Source organism: Anomaloglossus baeobatrachus, chromosome 2 (assembly GCF_048569485.1).
Source record: "Anomaloglossus baeobatrachus isolate aAnoBae1 chromosome 2, aAnoBae1.hap1, whole genome shotgun sequence".
NCBI lineage: Eukaryota > Metazoa > Chordata > Amphibia > Anura > Aromobatidae > Anomaloglossus > Anomaloglossus baeobatrachus.
Window position 1 is genome coordinate 417,919,259 of NC_134354.1, and position 22,713 is coordinate 417,941,971.

Below are 22,713 nucleotides of genomic sequence, written 5' to 3' on the forward strand. Positions count from 1 at the left end.
TCTTTTTAGGTTTAATCATTATTACCAACGGGATCCAGTCTTTTTTTAATCACTAAAACTAAGAACAAGGTCAGTTTAATGTAAAGCAATGCATATTTTCACACAGATTCATTTAGTCTCTAAGATGATCTAAGAAAAAAAGGAGATTAAGAACCATGTGTTATAGAAAGCACAAAAAATAAAAAAAAAAGCCTTTCTGCAAAACTACTAAAGCCGTATGCCCGATTGGGTTATATTAAAGGGCGATTCCAATTTTCACATGCATCAGCAACTGTTTGTGGTCCATCATGCACAGCACTTTGTCCATCAGCAGTCCACTTTATATATGTTAATATGGATGGAAATGTAATATTAGTTTGAGGCCTTCAGATGGCTAAAAAACTGCCGAAATAAACAGCTATTTCTAGATCCTCAGAGGACAGACTATATCTCACATTACATTATGTCATTTTACTTGGGTATATCACCAGTAGTTGTCCCTAGAAAGGGCATGGACTGAAAGCAGTACAATTCAAATGTCTCAATTTCCACTTGTACCTCAATAGAACCCACTAATTGGAATAAAAAATGGTCAACTTTGTCACATTTCCCTATCTGAGCGCAGAAAAACAGTGACAAATGCTTATTTCAGTGGTCTGACAATGGTGTTCATTTGAGAACTCTTATCTGAAAGGGAAATCAGTCATCACGTTTTGCTCCATAATCTGAAAGCAGCATAGTATAGGGGCAGAGACCTAGATTCCAGCAATGTGTCACTCACTTGGCTGCTTAGTGTAGTTTTTATAAGATCGCTGTTTTAATCACCTGGAGATCACCACTAGTGGATTACTTTGCCTGCTGCCAAATAATCCAACCATGCCCCACCACCGATTGGCAGCTGTGTACACTGAGCATAGGGAGAATACTGTCAGTGTGGGCAGGATTATACAGAGCATAGCATTCACAGAACTGGTAGATCTACAACAAAAAACAAACTGGAACACCCAGTATAGGCCGGGTACACATATCCGGCTTTTCGCTGGTTTGACGGATGCGGCGCACGCCAGTACAGTGTACTGGCAACAAGCGCCGGTCACATGCTGTCATGTGACCGGAGCATGTGACTCGGAAAATGCGGCACTGCCACTGTACTGTATCATACTGTACTGGCGTGCGCTGCATCCGTCAAAACGGTGAAAAGCCGGATATGTGTACCCGGCCAAAGTGATCATCACTGGAATCAAGAGAATCCCCCCACATTATGCTGCTCTAAGATGGCGTAGTAAAAATCTGGTGACGGATACCCTTTAAATAGCTGTTCTCCATCTAGTGTGTATTTGTTATTGCCGTAGGTGTCTAAACTCTAAAATTGACCATACAATAAACCGTTAACACTTCCCTATGATGGGGCAGCATAACTAAGCTGACAGGTTCTCTTTAAAAGACTGTTTATAGCCATGGCATCTAAGCTGAATCAAGGTTTAGTTAGAAGCTACACTAAACACTTGTGTACAGAAAGTTTAACACAAAAACACTGACTCTGGATTTTTCAGACGTTCAGTTTTTGGAGATCAGGAATGTTACATGCCACTTAGCTAGAAGTAATGTAAAAACATACTCCTCCAAAATGGGCACAATTTGTTGTGATTAATAAGGACCATAAAACTATGTAAGTGATGCAACATGAATTTAGAATTATTCTTTAAAAATAAAAAAGGTACGTTTTATTTCACTACACTTTTCTTAAAGCAGATTTTTATTTTTCTCTTCAATAGAAACAATGACCAGTAATCTCTGAGACATTAGTCCAAGAAGTTTTGGCGTTAGGGAAGTTGCACCATCTTTATATAGAAAAACGAAAAACCCACAAACTTGTTAAAAGAACACTGAAAACTTCATAAGCCTTGACTGCATTGGTCAAAGCCATGACCCATGGTTTATTTTTTCTCAAAATTAATAATTTTACACCCTATTTGAGTAAAAGTGAATTAAGACAACACTAACAAGAGGATTTGTCCATAAGGTTTAATAACATAAAAGTGTTTTATAATTACAAAGTCAACTGCTTGATTTTTGTAAACAGCAAACAATATTACAGCTGGGTATGGTTTAGCTAAAATAAAAAATGGAATATTGAAATGCAGCTTAGTTCAGGACAGAGTCTACAGCTAACACTAAACTTGTTAGAAACCTTCATTTTCAAACACAAACTATTTAACTCCTATTACATGAAAAGCATTTACGTTTTAAAGGTTTGGTTTTTTTTTTTATATTCTTTTGTGTTTTTGTTAACAATGAAAATAAAAATAGGTCTAAATATCCTTAAATGGATAGTTGGTTTTCATGAATTTTAAAAGCGGATCTATGAAAGGGAGATCAGGTTAGATTAAGGAAGGATATATGGATGGGAGGGGAAAGGAGTCACAAAGCACAGAGAATTTACTTGTGTTGTGGGATAAGGAACAGGAAATCCTTGGACACAAGATATCAGTAATAAATGGATGAATAGCAGTCTTAGAAGCGTCTGTATGGGTGCTCTCTGTAGGCACTGCCTTTCGCAGCGTGAGAGGATGGGACTTTCAGGGAGGGTCGAGAACCATTCCAATTATCTTGTCCTATAATAAATAGATTTGGTATACATTTATAAAAATTGTGGAAAACATTAAATTTTAACCCGTATGCCTGGACCAAAGTAAAAAAAACTCAGAAGTCAGCCGTCTGGAAAATGCACAAACCCATAAGTAATACTTTCTTGACAATACTACACAGCATATAAAACCAAGTGACAAATCAGGCTTACAGTTTCAGATTTTTATCAAAGAGGTTACCTACTCCTTGGACAACCCCTCATGCCCCAATCAGAACCAGGATCTCTCATTGCCCCTTTGGACAAATTATAAACAGGATGTGAGTGGCCAGCCGCAAGCTCTCACTTCCTGTTTAATCATTTGTCCGAAGGCGGAGAGAGAAGCTGGCGCTGACTGGGAGTGCATCTGACGTGATGTCACAGCTGGAACCATACTTGAAGTGGAGGGGAATATAAGCTTTTTTATTTTAATGCTAAACATGTGGAATGAGAAGGGGGTTGTCCAAGTAGTGGACAACTCCATTAAATATCTACCTTTAGCAAACAGGGGAACAGACTTACCATAGGTTTCATAAGACTCCGGGCCCTCTCCGTGCCCATAGTCATAATATTCTGTATCTCTAAACAACAAGATTAGATACATTAAATTATTGATGCACATCACAAACAGCCCTACAACAGTAACCGCAAAAGAAAAAAAAAACAAAAAAACAACAAAACAACATTTGACTCACCGCTTCATTTCACCTCACACCCTACATTTCATTTTAGTAAATTCTTTCATAAATCTAATATATAAAGCTGAATGTGTGTCTGTATGTGTGTATGTATGTCCGGGATTGGCATCTGCACCGTCGCAGCTACAGCCACAAAATTTTCCACACTCACACTTCTGGACCCAGAGAGCGTCATAGGCTATGTTTTGAGGGGAAATTTTAACCCCGCACTTTACAGTTATTCACCACAAAACCTGCCTCCATTAAAGCGAATGGAGCTGGGAGCCACAGTGCAGCCAGAACTTCAGAAGAATGAGCAGCCACGCCCTTATATGGAATGTTGGCGTGTCACAATGCAGCCAGGGCACACGAGACAGCCACAGGGCACACGAGACAGAGAGACAGAGATATATACAAAGGGGGAGACAGACAGAGAATGGGAGAGAAACACAGACAGTTACTATCCCGGGCAGCGCCGGGTGCTATGTTGTGAGGCGAAATTTGAACCCCACGCGTTCCAATTTACCAATCAATTTTGCCCCTATCTACATAATGGGGAAAAAGTGAAACGAAAAGTGTTGGGGACAAATTGACAGCTCCAGATGTGAACAAGGGGGACTTAAAGAATGAGAGCGATGGCACCAAAGAGTATATACCGTACAGTTGCTAAGGTGGGGCCCCGACATGGAATACTCACCACACTCGGGGATATGAACACACACACACACACAAAATGCGCCACACACTACCACGTGCTTGAACACATATACCACCCTCAGCACACATCTCACCACACATACACCAACCTCGCCACATAATCGCCCTAAACACACACAAGTCTGATATTATCCTTCAAAAATAAAAATCTGATTAATAAGCAGCCAAACTACAAGAACAAATGTACCACATAGAAAATACGGCAGCTGTCAGTCACATGACCTGTCTATATGTGTATGTGTGAGCTAATATATACTGTCAGGGGCGAAGGCTTTCTGTTGCCTGGAGATTTATCAGGCTGCCAATACCAACCAATCACAGCTTAGCTTCTATTTTGCTACAGTTAATTAATCTGAGCTCTCATTGGTTAATATAGGCAACAATTTAATAATTACATTTATATCTATTTGTTTTGTGGTTTTTGTGTGCAGAATACATTATTGTTAATACATTCTATTTTGTTAACAGCAGTTATTAACCTGGGCGAAGCCGGGTAGTACAGCTAGTGTTGTATTAAAGCTGTAGATTGCTATAGGAACCCCAGATGTTTTAAGGGGAATCTGACACCAGGTTTGTTATCACATCTAAGAGCAGCCTAATGTAGGGGCAGAGACCCAGAGACTAGTGATGTGTTACTATTTTGGCTGTTTTTGTACTTTAAATATTTTTTTTTTTTATTAGCAGGAGATAATCAATGGAAGGTTACTCTGCCTTTGCCAATTAGTTCAACCACTCCCCCACTACTGATTGCCAGCTTTTTGTGATTAAGCAGCGGTGTGGATGGGGCAATACATAGCTCAGCAATCAGAACTGCAAGATATGCAGTAGCTAAAAAAACAGCTTTTAATCGAAACTGTAGCAACAAATAAAGTGATGCATTCCTGAAGTTAGGTACGCCATCTGAGAACAGCATGATGTAGGACCAAACACCTTGTGACAGATTCCCTTTAAAGTAGTGTTTTAGTAGAATTGTTACCACTATACCAAAATTCAGCTTAATCATTATTTAAAACAGCTCTCTAATAAGGAATGACATTTTTCTTTCATAACTATAAGTTTCATTGGCTTGTAATGAACTTACCCTGGGCTTTGACTGTAGTAACTCTCATAAGCATCATAGCTTTGCTCTGCATAAACATCCTCATAGCCCTGCAAAAGATGGTTCAGTTTTTGTACTGTCTTAAATAAATTCTAAATTTACTTTATACAAAAGCTCCACGTCTTCCTTGTTTACAAAGTGTTTCAAGTAGGTTACCCACTATATAATTAACCCATTAACTGTGGGCAGTAATATTACGTCCCTGCGGTCAGTGTTAATTCCCACCTGCTGCTGCAGGAGAGAATCCGCGCACATGTCAGCCGATTTGTACAGCTGACGTGTGCCTCCCAGGTATGAGTGGAACCGCTATACACCTGTACCTGTTAACCCCCTTAAATGGCACTGTCAAGATGTGACGGCGCCATTTTAACTGCGATCGCGTTAGAAGTTTACTCACCGCCTGATACCGGAAGTCATGTGACGTGATCATGTGGTTGTCATGATAGCACAGGGTCATGTGAGGACTCCTGTAGCTCACATGACTCAGGTCCTTTAGCCAGCAGCCGAGTACTCCAGGTTATAAGAGATGAGCATTTCACCCAGTCTGAGCAGTGCTGCTCTGATTGGGAGAAATGAATGAGCGAACAGACTGCTGATCCTTATAGTCTCCTAGGGGTACATCAGTTTTACCATATAATGAACACTGAATAAAAATCTCAAAAAAACAGACTTTTTTTGCAATTTTTCCTCATTTGGAATTTTATTGCAATTTTCCAGTACACTATATAGCAAAACTCATGGTTTCATTTAAAAAGTACAGCTCGTTCCGCAAAAAAAACGCACCCTCACATGACCAGATTGACTGAAATAAACGTTACGTGTCTCGGAAGATGGTGAGAAAAAAAAAAAAAACAACCCGGAAAGCGAAAATCAGCCAGTCATGACTGGGTTAATGTCTAGACGTCAATTAGTGAGAGTTTAGTCAGCTACTTACATAATCATCATAAGATTCAGGTGCAGGTGGTGGCAGAGAAATCCTCTGAATTGAGGCCGCTCGAGCCCGAGCAGAAGGCGCTCCCCTGCTTGCAGCTGAAGGTGCTACACTGCGGCTGACACTGGCACCCCGTGCAATGGCTCCTCTACCTGGAACTCCCCGTGGAACAAGAGGACGTATAGCACCAGCTCTGCCTCTGAAATGAGAAACAAAACAATTCAACAAAACCAGTTGCATAGCAAGTGATGTCGTTTTTTTTTTGGGGGGGGGGGGGTGTTACCCTGCTCCTCGTTTCTGATGATGCATGTCTAGTGGACATACCCAAGGATCAGGGCTGTGGAGTTGGGAGTTCATTTTGATTGAGTTGGTATAAAATGGACAGACTCCTAAAATATATAATAAATTGGGTACAGTAGTGCAATGCAGAATGTGCTGACTACTTTTTCATAGGAATTTGGGAAACATGAAATGTCCTATAAATGGCTGTTCTATTCCTGATCTAAGGCTACATTCACACACAGCGTTTTTGCTGCGTTTTTTGAGGATACGTTTTTCAGCTAGAAAAGCAGATCAGCTTTTTAAAAAACCGCATCACCTGAAAGATTTTTGAGCTCATAAATAATGTTATAAATAGCAAAAGCAGATTAGAAAACCGCCACAAACTGACTGCTCATTTGCGACGACATGTTTTTGAGCCCAAAAACGGATCCTCACAAAACGATGTGTCTGAATGTCATATCTTGAAACCCATTGACTTTGCTGGGATGCCAGAGTCACAGCAAAAAAAGGATACGCAAAGACGCTGTGTGAATGTAGGTAGCCTGAGGATCTAGGCTTTGTCTTAGCTGAGATAAGTCTGTGCTGCACTTGAGCTCCAGTGAAGCTCCTGCTCTACAGGCAAAGGTAAAAAGTAACCACACTCAGAAAGAAGGAAGGCCGCACTCATCTCAGATTTGCTAGAGTGTACAGTATAAGGCTGTTTTCACACTTTCGTTCAGCGCAATCCGCCATGGAGAATAGCGCAGTCCGTTAACGCACGGCGCTATATTCTCCATAGACTTGCATTAGTGCGTTGTCCATACAAGTGTCTGAGTTTCATCAGCTGGATGATGCCAAGTCGTTATTTTGACGCAGCGTAGGGCAGATGCAACGCTACATTTAGAGTTTTTGCGGATTCAGCCACAATGCACTAAGCGGCGGAATCAGCTGACAGATTCAGTCATGTCCAGCAGAACGATCTTAATGCTTGATGTTCATGTTTTTTCTTTGAGCTCATGTACTTTGGGAGGATAGCTTCTATATAATATACAGGGAAAATACAGTAACAGGATTGATGAGAACTTGTATACGTACAGAAGTTATTAGCTCTGTTATCAGTTTCTTTGCTCCCTCCCTCCTCCCCTCTTCATAGACAAGCAATCTGATGTGAAACATTTAGTGAGCTGTACCCAAGAAAAGCCTTGTATATGTACACATATATATATACTATATATACATATATATACACATATACACACACACACAGACACACATATACACACACACACACACACACACACATATACATATACACACATACATACATATATACATACATACACATATATTACATACATACATATTTCATATATACACACACACATATACACATACATATCCATCTATCTAATCTATATTACATATTGCATTACATATTTACAATTAGTAGTAGTAGTAGTTGTATTTATTTTGTTGTAAAGTTGTATTCCAATAAATATATTTTATGTTCTACCTAAATAACTTGATTATTGTATCATAAAAATGATTAAATGTCTGATGTTCACATTGTACTACAATACATTTTTCACTTAAATATAAGCAATATATGTGGGAGCATGAGTCAATCGCAGGTTTGGCTTACAGACGCCACAGCCCTGCCAAGGATGATATTGTTTTGGTTCTATGCACAGTTTCTAATACTGTATATAAAAGATTCCCTGGTAAAGGTTCCTTTGGTAAAGGTTAATGTTCCAATGCAATGTGTTTTAGTTAAATTCACCATCTGTTCTTTTATAGTGTCAAAGCCTGTCTGTCTGTAACATACCTTCCTGCCTAAGCCAGTTTTCAACTTCCTATACAGGCCAAATTTTCCAAATCTGACAGGTCACTGTGGTAATAACTAGAAACGAGCAAATAAGAGTGGAATGGATTCCACTAGAAATTTTACAAAATTCCATATCTGCTAAATCAGCCCTGTCGATCCGACTAGAATGGAAAAGAAGGGAATTTTGTTTACTTACCGTAAATTCCTTTTCTTCTAGCTCCAATTGGGAGACCCAGACAATTGGGTGTATAGCTTCTGCCTCCGGAGGCCACACAAAGTATTACACTTAAAAGTGTAAACCCCTCCCCTCTGCCTATACACCCCCCCGTGCATCACGGGCTCCTCAGTTTTGGTGCAAAAGCAGGAAGGAGGAAACTTATAAATTGGTCTAAGGTAAATTCAATCCGAAGGATGTTCGGAGAACTGAAACCATGAACCAAAAGAACAATTCAACATGAACAACATGTGTACACAAAGAACAGCCCGAAGGGAACAGGGGCGGGTGCTGGGTCTCCCAATTGGAGCTAGAAGAAAAGGAATTTACGGTTAGTAAACAAAATTCCCTTCTTTGTCGCTCCATTGGGAGACCCAGACAATTGGGACGTCCAAAAGCAGTCCCTGGGTGGGTAAAAGAATACCTCGTTAAAAGAGCCGTAAAACGGCCCCATTCCTACAGGTGGGCAACCGCCGCCTGAAGGACTCGCCTACCTAGGCTGGCATCTGCCGAAGCGTAGGTATGCACCTGATAGTGTTTCGTGAAAGTGTGCAGACTCGACCAGGTAGCCGCCTGACACACCTGCTGAGCCGTAGCCTGGTGCCGCAAAGCCCAGGACGCACCCACGGCTCTGGTGGAATGGGCTTTCAGCCCTGAAGGAACCTGAAGCCCAGAAGAGCGATAGGCTTCAAGAATTGGTTCCTTGATCCATCGGGCCAAGGTTGACTTGGAAGCCTGCGACCCTTTACGCTGGCCAGCGACAAGGACAAAGAGCGAATCCGAGCGGCGCAGGGGCGCCGTGCGGGAAATGTAGAGCCGGAGTGCTCTCACTAGATCTAACAAGTGCAAATCCTTTTCACATTGGTGAACTGGATGAGGGCAAATAGAAGGTAAGGAGATATCCTGATTGAGATGAAAAGGGGATACCACCTTAGGGAGAAACTCCGGAACCGGACGCAGAACCACCTTGTCCTGGTAAAACACCAGGAAGGGGGCTTTGCATGACAGAGCAGCTACCTCAGACACTCTCCGAAGTGATGTGACTGCCACTAGGAAGACCACCTTCTGCGAAAGGCGTGAAAGAGAAATATCTCTCATTGGCTCGAAAGGTGGTTTCTGAAGAGCCGTTAGCACCCTGTTCAGATCCCAGGGTTCTAGCGGACGCTTGTAAGGAGGGACTATGTGGCAAACCCCCTGCAGGAACGTGCGTACCTGCGGAAGCCTGGCTAGACGCTTTTGAAAAAACACAGAGAGCGCCGAGACTTGTCCCTTAAGAGAGCCGAGCAACAAACCCTTTTCCATTCCGGATTGAAGGAAGGACAGAAAAGTGGGTAAGGCAAATGGCCAGGGAGTAAAACCCTGATCAGAGCACCAGGATAAGAAGATCCTCCACGTCCTGTGGTAGATCTTGGCGGACGTTGGTTTCCTGGCCTGTCTCATAGTGGCAATGACCTCTTGAGATAACCCTGAAGACGCTAGGATCCAGGACTCAATGGCCACACAGTCAGGTTGAGGGCCGCAGAATTCAGATGGAAAAATGGCCCTTGAGACAGCAAGTCTGGTCGGTCTGGTAGTGCCCACGGTTGACCCACCGTGAGATGCCACAGATCCGGGTACCACGACCTCCTCGGCCAGTCTGGGGCGATGAGGATGGCGCGGCGGCAGTCGGACCTGATCTTGCGTAACACTCTGGGCAGCAGTGCCAGAGGAGGAAATACATAAGGCAGTCGAAACTGCGACCAATCCTGAACTAATGCGTCTGCCGCCAGAGCTTTGTGATCTTGAGACCGTGCCATGAATGCCATGAATGCCGGGACCTTGTTGTTGTGCCGGGACGCCATGAGGTAGACGTCCGGCTTCCCCCAGCGGCAACAGATCTCTTGAAACACGTCCGGGTGAAGAGACCATTCCCCTGCGTCCATGCCCTGACGACTGAGAAAGTCTGCTTCCCAGTTTCCTACGCCCGGGATGTGAACTGCGGAGATGGTGGAGGCTGTGGCTTCCACCCACAGCAGAATCCGCCGAACTTCCTGGAAGGCTTGCCGACTGCGTGTGCCGCCTTGGTGGTTGATGTATGCCACCGCCGTGGCGTTGTCCGACTGAATTCGGATCTGCCTGCCTTCCAGCCACGGCAGGAACGCCTTTAGGGCTAGATACACTGCCCTTATCTCCAGAACATTGATCTGAAGGGAGGACTCTGGCTGAGTCCAGGTACCCTGAGCCCTGTGGTGGAGGAAGACCGCTCCCCACCCTGACAGGCTCGCGTCCGTCGTGACCACAGCCCAGGATGGGGGCAGGAATGATTTCCCCTTCGACAAGGAAGTGGGAAAAAGCCACCACTGAAGGGAGGCCTTGGTCGCCCGAGAAAGGGAGACGTTCCTGTCGAGGGACGTCGACTTCCTGTCCCACTTGCGGAGAATGTCCCATTGGAGTGGACGCAGATGAAACTGCGCAAATGGAACTGCCTCCATTGCTGCCACCATCTTCCCTAGGAAGTGCATGAGGCGCCTCAAGGGGTGCGACTGGTCTCGAAGGAGAGATTGCACCCCTGTTTGTAGTGAACGCTGTTTGTCCAGCGGAAGTTTCACTATCGCTGAGAGAGTATGAAACTCCATCCCGAGATATGTCAGCGATTGAGTCGGTGTCAATGTTGACTTTGGGAAATTGATGATCCACCCGAATCTCTGGAGAGTTTCCAGAGCAATGTTCAGGCTGTGTTGGCATGCCACCCGAGAGGGGGCCTTGACAAGAAGATCGTCTAAGTAAGGGATCACCGAGTGTCCCTGAGAGTGTAGGACTGCTACCACTGTTGCCATGATCTTGGTGAATACCCGTGAGGCTGTCGCCAGGCCGAAAGGCAGTGCCACGAACTGAAGATGTTCGTCCCCAATGGCGAAACGCAGGAAGCGCTGATGCTCTGGTGCAATCGGCACGTGGAGATAAGCATCCCTGATGTCGATTGATGCTAGGAAGTCTCCTTGGGACATCGAGGCGATGACGGAGCGGAGGGATTCCATCCGGAACCGCCTGTTTTTCACGTGTCTGTTGAGCAGTTTGAGGTCCAGAACGGGACGGAATGATCCGTCCTTTTTTGGTACCACAAACAAGTTGGAGTAAAAACCGTGACCCCGTTGCTGAGGGGGAACCGGGATCACCACTCCTTCTGCCTTCAGAGTGCTCACCGCCTGAAGAAGAGCATCGGCTCGCTCGGGGGGCGGAGATGTTCTGAAGAAACGAGTCGGAGGACGAGAGCTGAACTCTATCCTGTAACCGTGAGACAGAATGTCTCTCACCCATCGGTCTTGGACATGTGGCAACCAGGCGTCGCAAAAGCGGGAGAGCCTGCCACCGACCGAGGATGCAGTTTGGGGAGGCCGAAAGTCATGAGGAGGCCGCTTTAGGAGCGGTTCCTCCGGCGGTCTTTTTAGGACGTGACTTAGACCGCCATGAATCAGAGTTCCTCTGACCTTTCTGTGGCCTGTTGGACGAGGAGAATTGAGACCTGGCTGAGGGCCGAAAGGACCGAAACCTCGATTGTACCTTCCGTTGTTGAGGTCTGTTTGGTTTGGACTGGGGTAAGGACGAGTCCTTTCCCTTGGATTGTTTAATGATTTCATCCAATCGCTCGCCAAACAGGCGGTCGCCAGAAAATGGCAAACCGGTTAAGAACTTTTTGGAAGCAGTGTCTGCCTTCCATTCACGTAGCCACATGGCCCTGCGGACTGCCACTGAATTGGCGGATGCTACCGCCGTACGGCTCGCAGAGTCCAGGACAGCATTCATGGAGTAGGACGCAAACGCCGACGCCCGAGAGGTTAGGGACACAACCTGCGGAGTAGAGGCACGTGTGACTTTATTAATCTCAGACTGACAAGCTGAGATAGCTTGGAGTGCCCAGACTGCTGCGAATGCCGGAGCAAAGGACGCGCCTATAGCTTCATAGATGGATTTCATCCAGAGCTCTGCCTGTCAGTGGCATCCTTGAGAGATGCACCATCTTCCACTGCAACTATGGATCTAGCCGCCAGTCTAGAGACTGGAGGATCCACCTTGGGACACTGAGCCCAACCCTTGACTAAGTCAGGGGGGAAGGGGTAACGTGTGTCATTAAGGCGCTTAGTAAAGCGGTTATCCGGAAAAGCTCGGTGTTTCTCGACTGTATCCCTAAAATCTCGGAGTGATCAAGAAACGCACTCCGTGTACGTTTGGGAAACCTAAAGCGGAATTTCTCCTGCTGGGAAACTGGCTCCTCAATCGGAAGAGCTGGAGGAGAAAGTTCTAACACCTGATTGATGGACGCTATAAGGTAGTTTACTATGGCGTCCCCCTCAGGCGTATCAAGGTTGAGAGCAGTGTCAGGATCAGAGCCCTGATCTGCCACGTCCGCTTCATCCTCTAGAGAGTCCTCATGCTGAGACCCTGAACAGTGAGATGAAGTCGAGGGAAGCTCCCAGCGAGCCCGCTTAGCCGGTCTGGGACTGCGGTCCGTGTCGGAGTCCTCACCGTGGGACCTATGAGTCGCCCCAGGAGCACTTTGCTGCTCCAACCGAGGGGGGCCTGGGGGCAATGATTGAACAGTGCCCGGGGCCTGTGTTACCGGTCTGGACTGCAAAGCTTCTAGTATCTTAGCAGACCATCTATCCATAGACTCAAAGTTTGTCAGCAAATACTGCAAACTCTGTCCCTGCCACCTGGACAGTAGCAGCAGGTGGTTCCAACTGGGCCGAGGGTCCCACCAGTGGCTGAGGCTCCTGCTGAGTGAGTGTCACCGGGGCCGAGCATTGCACACAATGAGGGTAGGTGGAACCTGCAGGTAGCATAGCCGCACATGAGGTACAGGTTGCAAAGTAAGCCTGTGCCTTGGCACCCTTGCTTTTTGCGGACGACATGCTGTTGTCTCCTCAGAGCAATCAGTGAGGGTATATAGCCAAGAGCAATAGTGCGGCCGTACAAAGTAAATGTATACAATATAAGCATATAAATATACACTTCGGCACCCAGGGGGGCCAGCACCTTAACAGGTGCGGCTTACCGACCGCCTTAAGCGGTTGTGTGACCACCAGATTCCCTGCCTGGGTCTCCCAGAGCTGTTGGAGCTCGTCTCTGAAGTTCTCCAGCGTCAGAAGTGCTGATAGGAATGGCTGCCAGCGTTCTGAGAGGAGGAGGGAGCCGTGGGCGTGCCTCAGAAAGTGCGGGAATCTGGTGCCCCACGGTGCTCAGTGAGGGGGGGAGGAGGATACTAAGTATGCTCCAGCCCTCAGCGCTGACGTCCAGTGCAGCGTCCCGCCCTTACCCCTGACTGGCAGGCTTGGGGGCGGGAGTATGCGGTACTAGGCCGCAAAAGCCGGGGACTAAAGTTATAAGCGCGGCCGGCAAACAAGCACGGTCAGCGCGGTAGTCCCGGCGCACCAACACACCCAGCAGCTGCTGCAGCGTCCATTACACAGGCGCTCTATGCGCCAAGGGGACACAGAGTACCTCAGAGTAGCAGGGCCCTGTCCCTGATGATACCCGGCTCCTGTCCAGCAGATTCCCCCAGGGGCTGCGGAGGGAGCACGGTCCCAGTGCCTGGTGACCGGTTAGGATCCCACTTCACCCAGAGCCCCTAAGGGATGGGGAAGGAAAACAGCATGTGGGCTCCAGCCTCTGTACCCGCAATGGGTACCTCAACCTTAACAGCACCGCCGACCAGAGTGGGGTGAGAAGGGAGCATGCCGGGGGCCCTGTTAGGGGCCCTCTTTTCTTCCATCCGATAAAGTCAGCAGCTGCTGCTGACTAAATTGTGGAGCTTGCGTGCATGTGTGCCTCCTTCGCACAAAGCATAAAAACTGAGGAGCCCGTGAGGCACGGGGGGTGTATAGGCAGAAGGGGAGGGGCTTTACACTTTTAAGTGTAATACTTTGTGTGGCCTCCGGAGGCAGAAGCTATACACCCAATTGTCTGGGTCTCCCAATGGAGCGACAAAGAAAAATAAAAAAGGATTTTTTTGTACTATTACTATTCTTGTGCTTTGGGGTCTAGAGAGGCATCAGAGCATAATAGGGCACATACAATTTGTGGAGAATACCGTATTTTTTGCTTTCTAAGGCCGGTTTCACACATCCGGCTTTTTGCCGTTTTGCCGGATGCGGCGCTCTCCCGTACAGTTAATACAGTACAATGACAGCGCAACAAGCGCCGGTCACATGCTGTCATGTGACCGGCGCATGTGACCCGGAAGTTACAGCGCTGTCATTGTACTGTATTAACTGTACGGGAGAGCGCCGCATCCGGCAAAACGGCAAAAAGCCGGATGTGTGAAACCGGCCTTAGACGCACTTTTGTTCCCCCAAATTTTGGGGGAAAGTAGGGAGTAGGGGTGTGCCTTATAATCCGAATATATGGATTACATACTGCAGGGTCCAGGGGAGGTGGGGAAGCTCTGGAGCGATGCTGGAGGCTGGTGAAGGCTGCAGCGGGAGATCTCCTGCTCATATAATATGCACTGCCGCTGTCCATCACCGTGGTGCTGAAACCGCACCGCGGTGACAGGCTGGAGGAGCGGCGCATATTCTATGTGCCTGTGCTCCCCTTTGATGGCACATGCCCCCCTGTGTTAGATATGGCCCCCATGCTGCTGCCAAAAGTAAAATAAAAAAAACAACTCTTTACTTACCTCCTCCAGCGTGTCTTCCCGTCTCCCTCCTGCTGCTGTGATCATGCACGCAGAGATGATATAACTCTGCTGTGACGATCACATGACCGGCACCGAGAATCAGGAAGTGCAGGAGCTCAGCAGCATGGAGGGGGACACTAGGGAGGACAGCACTGGAGAAGGTAAGGAAAGTTTATTTTACTATAAGCAGCAGCATGGGGGCCATATCTAACAGGAGGGGGGGCGTGCGCCAGCCACAGGGGACATGTGGCATCACTGGGGGAAGTGTACAGGCACAAGGGGGCTATTTTCAATCTAAGGGGGCCATACCCAGATTAAGGGGGCTAATTTTAGGATGGGGGGGCTATGCGGGACATATACCCTATATGATTTGTTAGACGGACACTGGCATAAGGCGGACCCCATTAAAAAAATTATTTTCCTTCACCAAAATTTGGGGGTGTGTCTTATAATCAGGTGCGTCTTATAAAGCGAAAAATACGGTAACTAATTTCCATGGTAAATAAAGCACAAAAAGGCAAAAGCAAATTCTGCCTTATCCACTCATCTCTAGTAAACTTTGGGACACTTCCGCACATGTCAGCGCTTTAGAGATTGACATGATTGGAGGCAAAAGAAAAAAAATGTAATCATGCCAAACAAAATCATTCACATTTCCCATATCATAATTTTTGACACTGCCAGCCCCTTAGCAGGGTTAAGTTTAGCAGTAATATTTTTTGTTCTTACCAACAAATCTCAGAAACAAGTTCTCATTTTAAAACTAAACCCCAAAGACTATTCCAAATTTGCATTCAGGAAGTTCGTAAAATCTTTAAGCATTGCAGTGAAGTTTTTTTTTAAATAATAAAATCTGAATATAGAGTATAGTGTGAGTATTAACATACTCTCATACCGCAGACTTTGGAATCCAGTTCTGTTCCGCTCCCCTTCTCAATGACCGCATTTCAGACCATCTGGCTCACTACACTTGACATGGACGTCTTATACAATGTATTTTGATACTCCTTAGAATTGCAATGTAAAAGCCACATCCAGGCAGTGCGACTCAGTCTGAAGTAGGACGAGGTCACTGAAGGCTAGAAGAACAGAGCTGGATCCCACAGAAGGCAGCAGCAGGAGAGTACGTTAACACTACACGTCTAGATTTAGTAATATAAAGTTACATATACTACAGTTCAAAACTTTAGTATCACTTAGATATTTCCTTATTTTTGAAAGAAAAGGACATTTTTTTTCAATGAAGCTAACATTAAATTAAAAACAGAAATACACTATACATGGTTAATGTGGTAAATGACTATTCTAGCTGCAGACATTAGACAGAGGAAGATTGAAAAAAGTTACGGACAGAAATCGAAGTTTGAGGTGTTTGGATCACACAGAAGAACATTTGTGAAATGCAGAACTACTGAAAAGAAGCTGGACGAGTGCATGACGCCATCTGTCAAGCATGGTGGAGGTAATGTGATGGTCTGGGGTTGCTTTGGTGCTGGTAAAGTGGGAGATTTGTACAATGTAAAAGGCTATCACTCCATTTTGCAACACCATAACCTGTGGACAGCGCTTGATTGGAGCCAATTTCATCCTACAACAGGACAATGACCCAAAGCACACCTCCAAATTATGCATGAACTATTTAGGGAAGAAGCAGGCAGCTGGTATTCTATCTGTAATGGAGTGGCCAGCCCAGTCACCAGATCTCAACCCTATTGAGCTGTTGTGGGGGCAGCTTGACCGTATGGTACGCAAAAAGTGCCCATCAAGCCAATCCAACTTGTGGGAGGTGCTTCTGGAAGCATGGGGTGAAATATCTCCAGATTACCTCCGCAAATTAACAGCTAGAATGCCAAAGGTCTGCAAAGCTGAAATTGCTGCAAAGGAGCTGTGACAAAAGCAAAGTTTGAAGGAGAAAATTATTATTTCAAGTAAAAATCATTATTTCTAACCTCGTCAATGTCTGGACAATAGTGTCTATTCATTATGCAACTCATTTAATAAATAAAAGTTTGATTTTTCATGGAAAAGACAATCGTCCGGGTGACCCCAAACTTTTGAACTGTAGTGTATACAGCAGCCTGATGTAGGGGCCGAGAATGGGTCCAGCAATGAATAACTTACTAGGCTGCCGTTTTAATTAAATCACTGTTCTATCTGTGGCAAGTGACCAATTATTTGAAGGTTGAGATGTGTGTAGCCCCTACACACGCAAATAATTTACTGCTTTTTGTGTACACTGTGCATAGGCAGAAAGCTGCCAATGGGTGGGAACAGGACTAGAAAATGCTCAGGAATATCAATTTTTGGTAGCAGGTTCACTAGTCCTCTAATGCCCGAAATAAATTTGCCACAGAATCCCTCTTTCGTTGAATACATTGAGATGTAAGAGGGGTGGGGCACAGGACTAAGGATGAATGCCACGACACAATTTTTTTAAATTAAAATACACAAAACCATAACAGTTGGCCCCACCTGGAGAGAATAGGGGAGGTCTACACCCTCAGAAGTCAGTGGATTTTAACAGCATTTTTTCACCCAGGTAGCAGCCTTGAGCAACAGGCCAGATGCAATATAGCTTTAGTAAAATGGGCAGTGACCGGAAAGGGTGGAGATTTGCTTTTTTACACTCCACAATAACAGACCTGATCCATTTTGCAAAGTCTTGGAGGTGGATAGGCCTGTTAGCCTTCAGGTATGAGAATCTGAAAGGCTTCTGTAATCAAAAGATAGAGGATTAACAGTACATAAATGAAAGGAAGGGAAGACTATATCCCTCATTATTACGGCAGGCTAAAGCCACCTTTGAAGAAAAGATTGAATGGGATTACTAACATTGTCCTGATTGAGAACCAGGAAAGGCACCCTGCAGGACAGGGCAGCCAATTCAGACATCCTGCAAATGGAGGTTAAGCCCATCATATATGCTGCCTTGCAGGAAAGGAACTTTAAAAAGGAAATCTGTCAGGTTTTTTGCTATGTAATGTGTCTCATCACACTGAGTGCGGTTTCCTGAAGATAAAACAAACGTTGCAGGCAGGGAAGCAGGGGCATAGGAGGTAAGTGGTATAGAAGAGAGAACTGTGCCAATCGCAAGGCTATAGTCTACCGCAACGGACAGTTTACTGGAACCCACTGTTCTGCCCAGTGAATAATGACAGCTTCTGGTTCCCCCTTGATGGTTCAGGTCAGTGAAAGTGATCATGTCTGTCTGCAGTGAATGGGTTCTTTAGACAAGAGGACCAGTGTGACCTTGAAAGCTAGCCCTCAGTTCCAACTGATTGGTTTGTGGGGTTCCTCCAGAGACAGAGCAGGGTAGCGTTTTGACACCTCTCCACAACAGAAAAACTGGGGACAGTTGTCACTACCCGAAACTGAAGAGGCAAGGAAATGCCAAAAATCAGAGCTGGAGCGGTCAACCACCAGAGAACATCTAAGAACTCGAATGGGAAGACTGATGTGGCATTGAACATTAGTAGCTGGGTGTGAAACTAGGCACAGGTTACTGCTTGGAAATTTGAGACAATCCCAATCTTGATCTGTGTGCGCGTTCGCTGCTTCCGCAGCCATTTTCCTGTAGTCCATCACATCCACTGATCGGAAATTAATGGCTCCCGCATCGCAACGCCCCATCCCCCCCCCTCTGTTCCCAGCCCCTCGTGCAGTCGCTGTTCTTCAGCTGTGATCCCGCTATACTGCCGACAGGCGAGTATTGTAAACACTGACCACAATACTTTAAATACACAAGTTACACATTTAGGGGAGGGGAAGAGTTCATAGAAGGACCTCTTTCCCAGGTTACATTGTAGTCTCAATACACCGGTAATAAATCCAAAGCAATGCTAAAACCAGTATCACGGCACAGTGTAAATTCATGGAAAATTACCTTCCTGTAGCTGCTGCAGCTGCCGATAGTCCTCTACCACGCGACGGTCCTCCCCTTCCTCCACGGGCCGCCTCTGGTGGGGCTCCATTCAGATATGACAACTCCAAGAATTGCTCCTGACAAATATCATCCATCATATCCTGTGAGCAAACGTGAACATATACATGGGGTTTTGACAATTAAATTACGGTACTTTTAAGAAAAAGGACAAATCAAGCACGTCCAGATCCGTTCTCATTTTCAATATCAGCTCCACTGTGGGAAAATGGTATCAAGTCTGGAATGAATACTTGTTTTGAGAGATCATAACTTTCCAAAGCAAAAGGCGCCGAGGAAAGGATTGTCCTATATACTTAAAGCGTACCCATAATAAATGTTCAGAAACCACCGCATTCACGTAATACACATTCATCTGAAGTAACAAATACAATACATGGGGGAGGGAAATCAGATTGGCTCAAAATAACAGCTCATTAAAAAATGTCAGAAATCAGATTTCAAGCAAAATATCCAACAACATGATCACATTTAACACAACATTGTTCATTTCTTGACTACCTGAATTGTTCATATTAAAAAGAAAACGACAAAGTTTGGAAAGATTGCGATAGCTTGGTCAGTGATTAGCATGCAACTTGTCCTGTTAAATTGTCAGGAATAGTCACTGGCTAAAAAATCAGCTCAAAAAAAAAAAAAAAAAAGTCTACTTACCGGTACCAAGAACTTCTTGACCTCTTCCATGGCATGTGCCATTCGGGTGTAGGCTTCACAAGGTGGGCCGAAGACTTCAATGAAAACATGAAGGTCCATGTTTAAATGGCTATATTTTGGGTCTCCTCCTTTCCGCAGTTCTTCCTCCTAAAACATATAAAAAAAATGGGTTAATATCATTGGGAGATAAAGAGGTAATGAAGCACCAATAGGGATCAGTTTTTGATAATGGTCAGTTATTAGCACACAAAAAAAAAAAAAATACCTTGCTCTTATCTCTCATTGAGCCTTTCCCGAGAACGGAAATTTTTGCTCCAGTCTCTTCCTGCAGCCTCTTGATGGTATTGCCTTGTGGACCCAAGATCTTTCCAACAAAGTTAAACTGGGAACAGAAAAAAGTTAGTATAAACTATGGTCACAGTAAGGAGATGAACCCACAAAATCTGTCCGGGTAGCAGCTACGATTGACGTGTGACATTATATCCCATCAGCACTGCCCACGTGCCAGCCAGCAGCCATAGGGGCATCAAATGTACGAGAGACTCAACACAAACTATTTAAAATGGTAGTCATTATCAAACCCCTCCACTGAAAAATAACGGCCAGCAAAAAAGTGACAGACCGACCCAATTTAAAGGCAAACACTGCCTGCAAGAGCGAGATGCAGGACCTGCTTTACCATCGTATTAGTGGTACGTATAAGGCTAGTTTCACACTTGCATTGAACGGTATCCGTTGCATTGCGTTGTGTAACGGATACAACGGATGTGTTGCATATAGTGGCACAACGGATGCAATGGATGCTGCAAAACAACGCAATTCGTTTTTTTTTTTTTTTACCAGCGGCAGACTATTGTGAACGATCAGCTGATCGCTCCCTGCAGCCGGCCGCCGGGTGATCAGCTGATCGCTCCCTGCAGCCGGCCGCCGGGTGATCAGCTGATCGCTCCCTGCAGCCGGCCGCCGGGTGATCAGCTGATCGCTCCCTGCAGCCGGCCGCCGGGTGATCAGCTGATCGCTCCCTGCAGCCGGCCGCCGGGTGATCAGCTGATCGCTCCCTGCAGCCGGCCGCCGGGTGATCAGCTGATCGCTCCCTGCAGCCGGCCGCCGGGTGATCAGCTGATCGCTCCCTGCAGCCGGCCGCCGGGTGATCAGCTGATCGCTCCCTGCAGCCGGCCGCCGGGTGATCAGCTGATCGCTCCCTGCAGCCGGCCGCCGGGTGATCAGCTGATCGCTCCCTGCAGCCGGCCGATCAGCTGATCGCTCCCTGCAGCCGGGTGATCAGCTGATCGCTCCCTGCAGCCGGGTGATCAGCTGATCGCTCCCTGCAGCCGGCCGCCAGTGATCAGCTGAGCGCTGTCACTTGCCGGCCGCCGGGTGATCAGCTGATCGCTCCCTGCAGCCGACCGCCGGGTGATCAGCTGAGCGCTGTCACTTGCCGGCGGCCGTGCATGCCAGCGGGCGGGTGCTCAGCTGAGCGCTGTCACTTGCTGGCGCCCGGGCATGCCGGCGGGCGCTCAGCTGAACATTCGGCCACCGCGAGTCAAAATAAAGTTTGATTTAAAAAAAAAAAAGAGCATGCGCAGTGAAATCCAGAGGATTCCGCTGCTCAAAGTAACGTTACATGCTGCGTTCCTCCCGCTGGGCGGAAGCAACGGAGCGTCGCCCAGCGGAAGCAACGCAGGTCCTTTTGGTACAATCCGTCACCCATACAAGTCTATGGGAAACAGCGGAATCCGTTAACGGATTTTGCTGTTTTCCAAAAGGGCGGATTGTAACCGAAGGAAATAAACGCAAGTGTGAAAGTACCCTAACACATTTCTATGCAGAACTTAAATAGATTGCAATCAAGCAACAGCAAAACCCAAGAAGCCATATTACTCACTTTGGGGTACAATTTCACAGGAATCAAAATTCGCTCCTTAAGCTTCATATTCTTATGTGAAAACAAATCCAAATAGGCGTCGTCTTCATCCTTTTTTCCTTCACCTCCTTTCTTCAGTCTTTCAATTTCTGCAAGTAAAAGGAATCCATAAACTACCAACTACTGGAACAGATGTCAGTCTGCGCAAGCGCCATCATATTACTGAAGAACGCCAGAAGTTCAATCTACGCAAGCGCTGCAAGGATGGCATGAACTTTCAAACAGGAGGCAGATGGACCCAATCCCTGTAGTTTATTACAACAGCACTACAAATGCGGATTAAAAAAAAAAAAAAAACACCATGAGGATTTCTTCAATAAGTATCTAATTAATCTGTATTAGTCCACGTGCACACATTGAGTATTTTTGAGTTTTTACCTCACTATGTATAAGACAAACAGGAGTGGAACAGTCAGATGAAAAAAGTATAATAGAAACACGAGCACCACTTCTGTATTGCCAGGTTTTTGCCACCTAATCTTAAGAGCAGGATAACATAGGGGCAGAGATCCTGATTCCAGCGATGTTTCACTTACTGGGCTGCTTAGTGTAGTTTTGATAAAATCCCTGATTAATCAGCAGGAGATTGTCATTACAGGACTACTTGGTGTGCTTCAGGTAGTCCACCATATTCATGAGCTCTGTATAACTGCTAGATCTGCAGCAGAGAAAACACTGATTTTATCACAGCAAACAGCTCAGTAAGTGACATCGCTGGAATCAGGGTCTGTGTCTATATTATGCAGCTCTCAGATGGGGTAGTAAAAACCTGCTGACAGAATCCCTTTTAAAAGGAACCTGTCATCAGAAATTTAGCTTGAAACCTAAACGTTTCCCCCCTCTGCAGCTCCTGGGCTGCATTCTAGTAATGTTCCTGTTGTTCTTGTGCCCCCTTTCTGACCAAAATAAAGACTTTATAAAGTGGTACCTTTTTGTATTGAAATCTTGATAATGGTACACGGGGGTGGGCTCTCTGGTGGCCGTTAGTCTGCCTCCTGTCGCTTTAGGACGTCCCCCATTGCTCCATTTCATATCTCAGGACGCCGCCCACTGCGCCCGAGGTGCTGCACACGCGAGGACCACTGGTCACGTGTGCGCAGGCACGAGGTTATGGGCGGTGCTGAGATTGCATCGTAAGTGCCCGCCCATCATCTCGTGCCCGTGCTTTCCCCTCTGCCACCAGCGTTCTGCGCAAGCGCTGGCCAGATGAC

General features: G+C 46.0%; 1 protein-coding gene across 2 annotated transcripts in view; it reads right to left on the reverse strand.

Annotated features, from left to right (window-relative positions):
• Positions 1 to 1,990: 1,990 nt before the first annotated feature.
• The window catches only part of KHDRBS1 (KH RNA binding domain containing, signal transduction associated 1), a 74,371-nt gene continuing 53,648 nt past the window's right edge, over positions 1,991 to 22,713 (reverse strand). The window contains exons 2-9 of one of the 2 annotated variants that reach the window (XM_075336147.1): positions 21,464 to 21,591; positions 19,844 to 19,960; positions 19,579 to 19,725; positions 18,868 to 18,983; positions 6,033 to 6,228; positions 5,081 to 5,148; positions 3,128 to 3,186; positions 1,991 to 2,594 (exon numbers count right to left, since the gene is read on the reverse strand). In XM_075336147.1, the coding sequence (XP_075192262.1) occupies positions 2,494 to 2,594; positions 3,128 to 3,186; positions 5,081 to 5,148; positions 6,033 to 6,228; positions 18,868 to 18,983; positions 19,579 to 19,725; positions 19,844 to 19,960; positions 21,464 to 21,591 (932 nt within the window). In that variant the 3' untranslated portion in view covers positions 1,991 to 2,493. Of the gene's footprint in view, positions 2,595 to 3,127; positions 3,187 to 5,080; positions 5,149 to 6,032; positions 6,229 to 18,867; positions 19,008 to 19,578; positions 19,726 to 19,843; positions 19,961 to 21,463; positions 21,592 to 22,713 lie in introns of both variants that reach the window. The other variant, XM_075336148.1, reaches the window with a different exon arrangement.